Source organism: Mobula hypostoma, chromosome 3, assembly GCF_963921235.1.
Source record: "Mobula hypostoma chromosome 3, sMobHyp1.1, whole genome shotgun sequence".
Lineage (NCBI taxonomy): Eukaryota > Metazoa > Chordata > Chondrichthyes > Myliobatiformes > Myliobatidae > Mobula > Mobula hypostoma.
The window spans coordinates 72766466-72780825 of NC_086099.1; the positions used below are offsets into that span (position 1 = coordinate 72766466).

Consider the following 14360-nt stretch of genomic DNA (forward strand, 5'->3'; position numbering starts at 1 on the left):
AGGGTGAAGGAACCATGGGTGACAAGTGAGGTGGAAAATCTAGTCAGGTTGAAGAAGGCAGCATACATGAGGTTTAGAAAGCAAGGATCAGATGGGTCTATTGAGGAATACGGGGAGCAAGATAGGAGCTTAAGAAGGTGCTGAGGAGAGCAAGAAGGGGGCATGAGAAGGCCTTGGCGAGTAGGGTAAAGGAAAACCCCAAGGCACTCTTCAATTATGTAAAGAACAAAAGGATGACAGGAGTGAAGGTAGGACCGATTAGAATAAGGGTGGGAAGATGTACCTGGAGGCTGTGGAAGTGAGCAAGGTCCTCAATGAATACTTCTCTTTGGTATTCACCAATGAGAAGGAACTTGATGACAGTGAGGACAATATGAGTGAGGTTGATGTTCTGGAGCATGTTGATTTTAAGGGAGAGGAGGTGTTGGAGTTCTTAAGATACATTAGGATGGATAAGTCCCCGGGGCCTGATGGAATATTCTCCAGGCTGCTCCACGAAGCGAGGGAAGAGATTGCTGAGCCTCTGGCTAGGATCTTTATGTCTTCATTGTCCACGGGAATGGTACCAGAGGACTGGAGGGAGGCGAATGTTGTCCCCTTGTTCAAAAAAGTTAGTAGGGATAGTCCAGGTAATTATAGACCAGCGTGCCTTACATCTGTGGTGGGAAAGCTGTTGGAAAAGATTCTTAGAGATAGGATTGAAGGGTGTTTAGAGAATCATGGTCTGATCAGGGACAGTCAGCATGGCTTTGATAAGGGCAGATCGTGTCTAGCAAGCCTGATAGAGTTCTTAGAGGAGGTGACCAGGCATATAGATGAGAGTAGTGCAGTGGATGTGATCTACATGGATTTTAGTAAGGAGTTTAACAAGGTTCCACATAGTAGGCTTATTCAGAAAGTCAGAAGGCATGGGATCTGGAGAAGTTTGGTCAGGTGGATTCAGAATTGGCTTGCCTGCAGAAAGCAGAGGGTTGAGATGGATGGATGGATTGGAGGGTTATGACTAGTGGTGTCCCACAAGGATTGGTTCCAGGACCTCTACCTTTTGTGATTTTTATTAACAACATGAATGTGGAGGTAGAAGGGTGGGTTCGCAAGTTTGCAGATGACACAAAGGTTGGTGGTGTTGTGGATAGTGTAGAGGATTGTTGAAGATTGCAGAGAGACATTGATAGGATGCAGAAGTGGCCTGAGGAGTGGCAGATAGAGTTCAGCCTGGAGAAGTGTGAGGTGGTACACTTTGGAAGGATAAACTCCAAGGCAGATTACAAAGTAAATGGCAGAATACTTGGTAGTGTAGAGCAGTGGTCCCCAACCACCAGGCCGTGGACCGGTACCAGGCTGCAAAGCATGCGCTACCGGGCCGCGAGGAAACGATATGATTTGGCGATAGGAGTCAGCTGCACCTTTCCTCATTCCTTGTCGTGCCCACTGTTGAGCCAGTATGCATGCGAGGTCATTACCCGCGTGTCATCCATGTCAACACGGGAAGAAGATCAACTCCTCGAACTTGCAAATGACGACGGGCTGAAAAGTATGTTTGACATAACATCTCTGCCGGCATTCTAGATCAAAGTCAAGGCTTAATATCCTGAGATAGTCAGGAAAGCACTGAAATCGTTGCTTCCATTTCCAACATATCTCTGCAATGAATGCAACGAAAACTAAATTGCGGAATATACTGGACACAAGGAACCCCCTTCGAGTATCGCTGTCTCCCATCACCGTGTTGTTGCAAGGAAACAAGCCCAGGGCTCCCACTGATTCAGCGATATTGGTGTGTTGCAATGATTTTATATGTTCATATGGGGAAAATAATATGTGCTGTGTGTTTAATATCCAAACGTTACTTAAAATGTTATGATGCTATTGACTTATATAACCATATAACAATTACAGCACGGAAACAGGCGATCTCTGCCCTTCTAGTCCATGCCAAACGCTACTCTCACCTAGTCCCACCGACCTGCATTCAGCCCATAACCCTCCATTCCTTTCCTGTCCTTATACCTATGCGATTTTTCTTTAAATGATATTGAACTTGCCTCTACCACTTCTACTGGAAGTTCATTCAACACTTACTTCAAGCTCCCCTGTCCTCCCCTGATAATTGACTTATCACTATATTCATGCGAGGAAAATATGCACTGTGTGTTTAATATTAATTTCATTAGAGAAACCCTTTTAGAAACGAAATTGAGTGTATTAGCCACTTATCACCTATATTCCGGTTGTGATTAACACCCCTCCGCACAAAATCGCCAAAAATAATTTGTAGAAAAAATCGGCATCTACATGCATGCGCACTGGTGCCCGTGCAAGGCTTCATGGTCATTGTAGTCTCTCGGGGTAAACAACGTATTTGACTGCTACTCTTGTCCGTTGGCAACCCTACCCGCACCCCCCCCCCTCAGTCGGCCGGTCTGCAGAATATTGTCAATATGAAACCGGTCTGCAGTGCAAAAAAGGTTGGGGACCCCTGGTGTAGAGGAGCAGAGGGATCTGGGGGTACATGTCCTCATATCCATGAAAGTTGCCTCACAGGTAGATAGGGTAGTTAAGAAAGCTGATGGGGTGTTAGCTTTCATAAGTTGAGGGATAGAGTTTAAGCGTCACGATGTAATGATGCAGCTCTATAAAACTCTGGTTAGGCCACACTTGGAGTACTGTGTCCAGTTCTGGTCTCCTCACTATAGGAAGGATGTCGAAGCATTGGAAAGGGTACAGAGGAGATTTACCAGGATGCTGCCTGGTTTAGAGAGTATACGTTATGATCAGAGACGAGGGGAGCTAGGGTTTTACTCTTTGGAGAGATGGAGGATGAGAGGAGACATGATAGAGGTATACAAGATATTAAGAGGAATAGATAGAGTGGGCAGCCAGCGCCTCTTCCCCAGGGCACCACTGCTCAATACAAGAGGACGTGGCTTTAAGGTAAGAGGTGGGAAGTTCAAGGGGGATATTAGAGGAATGTTTTTTACTCAGAGAGTAGTTGGTGCGTGGAATGCACTGCCTGAGTCAGTGGTGGGGGCAGATACACTAGTGAAATTTAAGAGACTACTAGACATGTATATGGAGAAACTTAAGGTGGGTGGTTATATCGGAGGCAGGGTTTAAGGGTCAGCACAACATTGTGGGCCGAAGGGCCTATACTGTGCGGTACTATTCTATGTTCTATGTTCTATTAATATTTTAAAGTGCAATTATATTGCATTTCTTGTGTAAGTGTAAAGTAATTTCAGTGATACAACAGTGCAATACAATTGCAAACAAATTGATGTTGTGAATTCTGCAACAGAGTGTTCACATCTGGAGAATAACTGTGTTTGGTTTGATGTCAGCATTTCAACCTGTAGTGTTTTTTTTTAAAGTATTTGGGTGATTTACTGGCTCAGCTTGAGCATTAGGTTGACTCGACATTTTAAAATGTTTGTATCTACATCTAGCAATGACTGAGGGCCATACCACATAATCATGTCTGTTATTTTCGCTCAGGATCATACCAGTGTAAAATTAGCACATGTATTATCTTATTAAACCGATGATATTTAAGATGTGAGTTAATTCAGATGCAATGTGGCTCACTCGTTGTAATCTATCAATCCATGGTGTTGCCCAGGGCACTAAGTTTCTCTTTATGATAAAGACTAATGTACTGTTTGTAAGTATTAATATCAGAGCATATTTAATCCTCTAGTCTTAATCCAATAATTATTTAACCTAAATTCTGAAAGCCTCTTAGATGTAGCGGAATAAAAAAGAGATTTGCTTTCTCTAAGTATTGAATCAGATTAGTTTGTCTCAAATTAATGAGATTCTAGCCTTCTGTCTGCCTGGATGCTGCCTTATGCTTAGTCAATATCATGTTTGTAATATTTTCACATTTGTTCCAATTAAATATAGAGGCAGATGGAGCTAGACGCTTGTCTTCTCTACATTTTACTTTTAACATACCATCTATCTCTTGGCTAAGTATGAGCTATTTAAGCTGATTATGGTAAAAAGCACATGACCTCAATGACATTGACTTAATGTTTATGCTACAGCTACAGACTTCCCAAATGTCAAATGTGTAACTAACATTTTAAGTGCTACTTTGAGTGTATTTTCCTCTCCTCTAGAATGATTCAATGTGCCAAAATTAATGTTCAGTAATAGATTATAAAACCATTACAATTTACTTTAAGTGTACTCAGACTAAAAGAATGATATACAGCACTTTTCATAACTTATTAGTGACAAGTGACTGTATTAGTTTTGCAATGGAGTCCCTTCCATGTGGGCTATTTGCAGCCAATTTACTCTGCAGTGAGATAAATGAAACGGTTTTGTTTTAAATGGAGGATACATGTTGTTCAGCGTACATGGATACATACAATGTCTTGAAAAGGTATTCGCCCCCCCCCCAACCTTTTGTTCATATAAATGTGTATAACAGCCAGGGATTTTGATCATTTTAACTGAGAATTTTTATTTGTGAATCACTTGCTTTTTTTTCAGAGTAGAGCCCAAAAGCAGGAAAAATTACAAAGCATGAAAAACTAAAATTCAAAAGCTGACATGTCAGCACTTGAAATATATTCATCCCCCTTTACTCAGTACTTAGTTGAACCACCTCTCACGGCTATTGCAGCCAGTAGTCTTTTTGGATAAGTCTCTATTAACTTTGCACAAAGTGATGGAACAAAATTCGCCCATTCCTCCTTGCAAAATTGCTCAAGCTGTGCCAGGTTAGTTGAACAACAATTTAGAAGTCTTGCCGGGGATGTTCAATTGGGTTAAGGTCAGGACTCTGACCGGGCCACTCAGGGACATGAATTTTCTTCATCTGAAGCCACTCCACGATTGCTCTGGCAGTTTTAAGCCAGGTTTTCTTCCTTGCCACTCCTCCATGAATAGCTTTTTTGTGTAAGGGTTTGGAGATTGTGGAACCATGAACTTCATCTCCAGTTGGAGCCACTGACTTCTGCAGCTCACTCAAAATGACTGTTGCCATCACAATAGCCTCTTTTACAAGTGCTATTCTTCACTGACGACTAAGTTTAGAGGGCCGCCCTGAACTAGACAGTGTGGCAGTGGTTTTATATTTTTTCCACTTTTTCAAGATGGCCTGCACTGAGTTCTGAGGTATGTTCAGTGCCTTTGAGATGGACTCGTACTCCTCTCCAGTTTTGTATTTCTCTGTTATCCTTTCCCTGACTCGTCTTGAATGCTCTTTTATCTTCATTTTGTTTTGTTCTGTTGGAAATCTACTACACTGTTGGACCTCACAGAGAAAGGGAGTATTTATTCTTCTGAATTCATTAAAAACAGGTGATCCTCCAATTTTCGATATCAACAAATTGGTAAAGTAATACTTTATATTTCACCTGAGAAAAGTTAGTGTAGTAATTACAAAGGGGATGAATACTTTTTCACTCTCATAATCGAGGTTTTTAATTTTTGTTAATTGTTGACAGGTTTTGGAATATTTCTTTTGATTTGACATGATGAAACAACGTTTTGTCAATTAGCTCAAAAATCCTTCTTCAATATACTTTATGTTTAGAAATGAGATGTGAAAATGTGAAAATGGTTTGTAGGGGCTGAATACTTTTTTAAGGGACTTTACCTTTTAATATTAGAATAGGTTCTTACAGATCCTCTTGAATAAGCAGAAGATCTAAATTTTATCATCTCTGACAATTTACTGCTATCTCAGCCTTTCATGAAGTGACAGCCTGAATAGTAGTGTCCAACTTCCCAGAGAAGACTAAACTATCCTAATTGCTAACAATTTAAGTATTCTCAAGCTCAAGTGAGGACAGTATCAGAAGAGTCTGTGATTTAAAAAGTTCATCAATACTCATGTAGGGCGAAGTACTAAAATACTCTAGTAAATTCCCTCTATTTAGAGTGTTCCGTTTTACATAGAAATAACATTAAGGGTTGTTATATGAAGAATATAATTTAGATTCATACTCATTAAGATATATTAGACAATTATTCTGAATCATATATTAATTCCTCAGAAATGGATTTTTAAACCTCCCCACTAACATAGCCCACATGCCTTCCACTGCTGTTTTTGCAATTTATTCATAATTCTGCCTTGCCAGATTGTAGAAACTCTAGTACTTTTATGGATTGCTTTCCGTCCTACTCCTGTCCATGCTCCGCAGGCTCTGCTGCCTAAATAATTGCAAAATAATTCACACTCAGATATCGGACCTATTTTTGTTGACCCTGGGTGCTTACTAATTTTGAAATAAAATTCTTATTCTTGCACTTAAATATCATCGTAAGTCTTAATTCTAGCTCAAACTTGAGTCCAGGATAGTTATGGTGGGTGAAATTGGAAAAAAAAAATGAAGATCATGAGCCAAATAAATGAAAGTGGTAGTTATTAGTGAAAGAAAGCATCAAACAAATTTCCCAGGGAAATGAGCAGGTCAAACAGCATGTGGGGTGGCAAAAGAGTATTGGGTCAAGACATCACCCACACACAGAGGCTGCTTGTTCTGCTATGTTCCTGCTGTTGTTTTGTTCTTGTATTTAACCCAAAATTCCAGCACATACATTCTCTTTCATCTCCGAACAAACTAGAGAGATGGCAGTAACAAACACAAGTCTGAAATTGTTCTGAACTTCAAACTTTAATCCTCTCTGTCAGACCATCTTCAGCCTCATCTCATAGATTTGTAGAGAGATATAGCACAAAAAACAAAACCCCTGCCACCTTCTAACCAAGTCCATACCAACCACCAACCACCCATTTAAACTAATCCTCTATTAATCCCGTTGTTTGTTCTGTTCACGTTGTCCCAATTCTGCCACTCACCTGCATACTAGGAGCAACTGTGATGACCAATTAACCTGCCAATATGCACATCTTAGTGATTTGGGAGGAAAACAGGAGCGCCCAGGCGAAAACCAAACCATCACAGTGAGAACATACAAACTCCACACAGACAGCCCCTGTTGTCAGGATCGAAATGGTCTCTGGCACAGTGAGGTGGCAAATGTACTGAGGTCTATGTTGTGCATCCATGCTTCTCTTCGCCCCACATTTTTTTCTTCTGTTGTGTCTTGAAAGTTCCCACCATCTTCCCATTTCCTTCGGTCCTTCTAAGTCTTGAAAACTATCTGTTTAACAAGGCTTTTTTCAAACTATTGAATGCCATTTTCCAAACTCATATGTTTTGAAACTTCAGAATATTAAACTTTTTCAAAGGAAGACATGCAAGTTCGAAATGTGGGCCTAACTTTGAGCTTACTTTAAGCAAGGTGCACACATACCATGTAGCATGATGACAGATGCATTTCATGTATTTATGCATATAACCTGTAATGAATTAGTTAAACGAACAAGGATTGTTAATCTATATATGTACACACACACACACACACACACACACACACACACACACACTGTCACTCACACACTCACTCACTCACACACTCACTCACTCACTCGCACACTCACTCACACGCACGCACGCGCGCGCACACACACACACACACACACACACACACACACACACAAGATTACTCAAATATTATTGGAATACTATATACACACTCCTTCCTGCTTAGCAATGAAGACCAAAACTCAGTAGAGAACGGATCTGAATTATACACACAGTATATTATATAATACAACTACTATATACAGTGAATTATACACACAGTGTATTATATAATACAACTACAACCTGGATGTGGGGGTAGAAGGGTGGGTTGGCAAGTTTGCAGATGACACAAAGGTTGGAGGTTTTGTAGATAGTGTAAAGGATTGTCGAAGGTTGCAGAGAGACATTGATAGGATGCAGAAGTGGGCTGGGAAGTGGCAGATGGAGTTCAACCCGGAGAAGTGTGAGGTGGTACACTTTGGAAGGACAAACTCCAAGGCAGAGTACAAAGTATATGGCAGGATACTTGGTACTGTGGAGGAGTAGAGGGATCTGGGAGTACATGTCCACAGATCCCTGAAAGTTGCCTCACAGGTAGATAGGGTAGTTAAGAAAGCTTATGGAGCTTAGCTTTCATAAGTCGAGGGATAGAGTTTAAGAGTTGCGATGTAATGATGCAGCTCTATAAAACTCTGGTGAGGCCACACTAGCAGTACTGTGTTCAATTCTGGTCACCTCAGTATAGGAAGGATGTGGAAGTATTGGAAAGGGTACAGAGGAGATTTACCAGGATGCTGACTGGTTTAGAGAGTATGCATTATGATCAGAGATTAAGGGAGCTGGGGCTTTACTCTTTGGAGAGAAGGAGGATGAGAGGAGACATGATAGAGGTATACAAGATATTAAGAGGAATAGATAGAGTGGATAGCTGGCGCCTCTTCCCCAGGGCACCACTGCTCAATACAAGAGGACATGGCTTCAAGGTAAGGGGTGGCAAGTTCAAGGGGGATATTAGAGGAAGGTTTTTTACTCAGAGAGTGGTTGGTGCGTGGATGCACTGCCTGAGTCATTGGTGGAGGCAGATACACTAGTGAAATTTAAGAGACTACTAGACAGGTATATGGAGGAATTCAAGGAGGGGGGTTTTATGTGAGGCAGGGTTTAAGGATCGGCACCACATTGTGGGCCGAAGGGCCTGTACTGTGCTGTACTATTCTATGTTCTATATACAGAGTTCCAAAGCACAGTAATTTGTAAGTTGTCCCATTCAGGTCTAAAGATTTAATTGCTGTAGAGGATTTTTACTCTTACGAGATAATAAGACCGGGGGGTGGGGGGCGGTCACTCTGCTTGGCAGGTGAGACGTGAGGTTGTGAAAATAGTCTCAGTTCTGGGGCCTCCTCGATGCAGGATCTGATTCTGAGACTGCAGGAAGTGGTTCTGACAGCTCTGGACATGCATTCTCTCCTTCTCTCTCTCTCTGGATCTACTTTGATTCCTTTCCTTTTCCTTCACATGTTCGTTCACTTTTTCACACCATTCTCTCGCCTCATTCACATTCTTTCTCTCCATCTCTTTCGTCCTTTTTCTTCTTGTTCGTGCATACTGGTCTTGGGAAGGTCCATTTAGTTTACTAGTGTTCTCTTATTAATCTTTCTATTGCTCCCTGTACACCCTGGTCTCTCCTCTTGGTTTTCTCATCCACAATATCATCTGAGAAATTGCCTGTCTTCATATCTCCTTGGGCTGCTTTCTTTCTGTCCTTCCATTCATCCAGTTGGGCATTGGGCTTTGAATCTATTTTTACAAGCAGTATTTTGGCTCTCACTTGAAGTTTATGCAATAACCTTAATGCACGCAGAGTAGATTCTGGTTCTTTGTGCTCACCACAGCCGAATGCTTGCAACTTTCCTGAAGCTCCTTCAACTCTCTTCCTGCTTAAAACCAAGCCATATTTCACAAGTAACTGCCTGATTAGCTGCCTAGAAGCTTTCTTCGATATGTTGCCTACAAAAATTGTTGTAGTTGGACCACTGTTTTCATCACTTTCACAATTCCTCTGTGCGGTGTGGTCCTTCCTTGGTCCAAAATGCTTTCCAACCAGAGGCACGGAGGCTGGCACCAACCCCTGTTTGTCCTCTGTTGGGCAACATTGCATGGTGTTCAGTATGGAGGCAGTTGTGGCATCATCCAGTACCTTCCTCAATTCACTTTCAGTTTGCTTTATTGTAGGAGTGTAGGATGCAAAAGTTGGACAGATTCCAATCAAATTGTAGTTGTCTGAGCCAATCATGTCCTTGTAATGCTGGTTCACCTGTTTTTATAGCATACAAGCTCAGGGTGGCTTGTTGGCTGTTGTATTTCATTCCCATAGGAGTTACCTTTTCTCCAGTGTCAGTTCTTAGTTGGATATCTGCAGGCTTTAGTTTAGTAACTTTGAAAGGCCATTCAAACTCAATTTGTGGAATGACTAAAACAGCTGAGCCAGTGTCCAATACAATTTTAACTCATTTGCAGTTCACTTCTGGCATGTCATATTGCTTGTCTATAGTTAACTCTCACACTGTAAAATCCTGTGCACTCTCAGCATTATCGGATTGTTCATCAACAGCATGCAGATTAGGGCTCTTTTTGAAACTACCACTTGACTCTTTGGCTTTATCTCTTCCCTGAGCAGTCCATTTCTATTTGTCTGCCTAACATGCTCTGTGTATAAGACCATAAGATGTAGGGGCAGAATTGAGTCTTCTCCGCCACTTCATCGTGGCTGATCCAATTTTCTACTCAGCCCTAATCTGCCTTCTCCCCATATCCGTCATACCCTGATCAAGGATCTATCAACCTCTGCCCTAAATATACATGAAGACTTGGCTTCCACAGCTCTGGCAATGTATGTGTCCTACTTTGTTGCATTTTCTGCAAGTTTCACCTTTAAATCTGCACTTGCTTGGTGTATGTGAGCCCCTGCCACAACAATTTGGCCAAGCTAGTTTCTGTTTAGCTGTTGCAATTTTGTTCGGCCCGAAACGTCGACTACCTCTTTCTATGGATGCTGCCTGGCCTGCTGCGTTCACCAGCAATTTTTATGTGTGTTGCTCAAAACACAGAGTGGATCTATTTAAAAGCATCTTTATTACTTTCAGGGAAAAGTCCACCTCCACTCCTCACAATGGATGGCAGGCAGCTTTACAGCTTACATAGTTTTTTTTTATATACAGGTTTTCAGGCTGTTCTTCAGCTGTTATCTTTTCTTGGAGTCTGCTTTTCCGCTTAGCTGCAGTCTTATTTCACTTCTACTCAAGGCCATACAATTTATCAATCTCCTCTTTTTTACACAATGATCAATGATCAGAACATTACATGCCTCCTGCCATGCACACACAACATATAGCAAAGCACTCTGGGATTACACAGGCTCCATTTTGTCATATTGCAAGATTAAATACATAAAATCTCAAATTTTCAATTATATTTCCACATTCCCTCCTTTTTATCATTACATGGCAACACTATAATGTCATAAGCTTCTGCTTTAGAATACAGTAATCAAAGTGATTTTGGATATTTACTCAAGAAAAAAATTCCCTTTTTCTAGCTTACACCAACAGGCTCAATATTATAATACCAATAGTCACTTCATAATGTAGGGCAACAGAAAACCATCCATCCATCATCACAAATAGCCGCCAGCTTCCTCGGCAGTTGTAATTATGGAATGGGTCTCCTACCTCTTGAATCTTCTTGGTGGCCTTTTGAATGTGATCTGTCAAGTGTTTTAAATTCTTCTGATTCATCTTGTATGTAAATGCAACATTTTTGTCCAATATGGGCACACGTGCTTTCTTTCTCGGACAAAACAAAGTCCAAAGGCATCTGAATTTGCAGTGCCACGGTACAGACCACCACCAATTCTGCCAACAACTTAGATAATGTTTATTGAGTTTGAGCAAGAGTATATGCAGTTTCATTTGCTAACCTTTCCAATGCCAATACCATGTTAATCATTTCCTGTGCTCCTTTACCAGTTCCCTAGGCAAGTGTTACCTCGCCGGGGACAACACTAAGTCCGTTTACCCTGGGGTTAACATTGTCACACAGAGGTATACCATCCTCTGAAACACTCATTTCCAAATTTATATCCGCATCTTCCCCCAAAGACATTCTGGCTATACCATTAATTGTTTGAAAAAGTCGGCGGGGGGATCATTGAACCAGGAGACTATGTGGCAGTGTGTACATTTAAAAGAAAGAACTGTTTGAAATCTCAGTTTGAAGTACCATTTCAGGTATTGCTGGTCACTAATACAGCTATCAAGGTAAGAGAAAAGCTGTCGTGGATTCATGCCTCTCACTGTAAGGGGGTGCCTAACCTCGTAGAAAAAAAATAAAACCACTGAGAGTTCTAATGATGACAGTTGGATTAGCTCGTGCCCTTCCCCTGACAGATGTGACTGCCACTAACACTCAAGCCGCTGGGTTTGTATGGCTGTCCCGGCACATGTAGAAATCGGTGTGGCCCACTTACCTGTGCCCTCCAATGAAACAACGATGAACTGTTACCTTAATTGGTCAAAATCCAGAGTCCTGGATATGTTTGGTTTCTGGTACAATGATAATAGAACTCAGAAACTGACCCCCTACCATCCCTTAAAAGATGCAACCCATTCACACTTTACTGCTGTTTTGTATCTGCTTTAAACACTTTGTATGATCTCTACTGTTGAAATTCTTTTCATGTAATGATTTCTGTATCACTTTCATAGCCAACTTTAAATCACTGCAGAGTTTCTTTGATCCCCACCCCCAACTGGGTCTGAGCTACTTGGGCTGCTTCCTCCTGTTTACTCTTTTCTTTAACCAGCTTTTTGCATTGTAACTGAAACTGGTACATCCATACTTCTCTGTATCTATAAATCAGTAAGTTTCTTTTTCTGGATCAGGGAAAGGCGCATCCTGTCCCATCTGTCACTTACCCTTGAATCATTAATCAATGTAGTCTATTCGTTCTCCACTACAATGTCCTGTAGGATTCAAACATTATGTAATGTTATTTGGCCATTGTTGTAATTCTTTATGTACATTTGATGATTTAGGGGCACTCAATTACTACTGCTTTTGTTCAATATATATGGAAGATTATTTAAATATTACTGAAATATTAAATACACAATAATTATGTATTCCATAAATGATGTAGATATTATTTCAATGTTATTGCCCTTTATTAATGTAAATTTTATTTTTTATCTCTATTTGGTCTAAAATAGCAATTTTCTTATTCCACATTTAGTGATTGTTTTTAAATGGTATTTTGTATCTAAGCTACCATTTATTTTTTTTCTACATATATAATATCATCTATTTTATTAATGTTCTCTCAGTGCCAGATTTGCTATGGACAAACTCCTTTTTGGAAAGATGTTGATGCATATTTCATTTAATCATCAAACCGGTCTCAGTCAAGTTATTCACATTTACAAATTGTATATTGCTATTAAAATGGAATATAATATCGACAATCTTGCTTTTAATGGGAAGTGTATTAACTGGGATGAGTTATTTAGTACTGGCAGAATGCACAATTTACATGAACATGTGATATTCATCTAAATAAATAGTAACCTGGTAGATACTGAACTGCCATTTGCTCAGCTGAAAACTTAATCAATGTTGTGTACTCTGATTGCTGATTTTTACTCATTTTCAACACTTTTCAATTCATTTACATTGATTGGAAAACATCTTCTGTTTATGCGATACATACTGTAGCCAGCTCCCTCCGTGTTTACAGTTCTATTGTTTATTGTGTTTTTACCTGCAATGATGGTAGAAGTATTCTCTTAGTCACTACTTTTTAAATAATGAGCAAGAACTGTATGCTTATGTCTTTCTTTCTCTTGTACAGCTGGGGCTTTACACTTTGTTCAGAAAAGCAGCAGTGGTAAGATTGTCTTCAAAATATTCTTAATCCAGTGCAATTGCGTTGTTTTCAACAGTCAGACCGATGACTAGCAAAATTAGATAACAGAAAAGGAAGAATATAATTTGATTCATGGAAATATAGAGCAATCTTTTTAGAATTATTAATTTTCCAGAAAGTGCCTGATATGAAGTGGCAAAATAAAGACAAAAAAGAGAAAATTGCAGACTATTGCAATGCAATTTTTGATGAGTAAAACAGTCCTTGGATATCATCACCAGAAACTTATTTTACATTTGATTCCTTTTTGCTAAGGGAGAGTTTTTTTTGTTTACATTCAAATCCAGAATAAAACAAAACTATGCCTCAAGAGGAAATGATTGATGTTATGTAGTGGCTTATTGAAATGTACAGCAGTCATTCATAAAAGAGCATTTACTCGTGTCAGAAATTATGAACAGTATTCATACAGAGGTTGAAGTGTGGAAGGAGAAGTTCTTTTCAAAGCATTATTAGGTTGCTTTAGCACAAGTAGGAATTTAAAGCCCCAATTTAAGCAATTGAAGGTAAGAAAACAAAATAACTTGTTGAATAATAATATACTACATGTCTTTACTGTAGAGGAAGATAGTAAAATATCTCAGATATGAGAAATTTAACACTTGGTGAAAGGGAGGAACTGATTAAATTATAATATAAAGATTAATGTGATGACATCCAACTCACTAGATGATTTTTACACCAGGATACTGAGAGAAGCAGGACAGGATTTTAGTTGATGCTTTCACCACATCTTAGAAAATTAACTTCATTCACTAACTATCTCCGTGTCTATAAATCTCTCAGTTACAATATACTATTTTAAGTCTGTGAGATGTTAGGAACTGTAGAATGAAATGGGGGAGGGGTGGGGGAAGGCTGGAAATATTCAGGACTTCATTCAGAACTTGAAGAGAGAAAAACACATTTAATGTTTTAGGTCCATAAGCTATAATTAGTCTGATGACATTTGTAGGCCAGTTGATGAGAATAGACTGATTGAGCATCGG

General features: G+C 40.0%; 1 protein-coding gene across 3 annotated transcripts in view; it reads left to right on the forward strand.

Moving 5' to 3' along the window:
* The window catches only part of arap2 (ArfGAP with RhoGAP domain, ankyrin repeat and PH domain 2), a 396901-nt gene that overhangs the window by 342412 nt on the left and 40129 nt on the right, over positions 1-14360 (forward strand). For all 3 annotated transcript variants that reach the window (XM_063043320.1, XM_063043318.1, XM_063043319.1), the window contains one exon: positions 13297-13332. In XM_063043320.1, coding sequence (XP_062899390.1) covers positions 13297-13332 — 36 coding nt within the window. The remainder of the gene's footprint in view (positions 1-13296; positions 13333-14360) is intronic.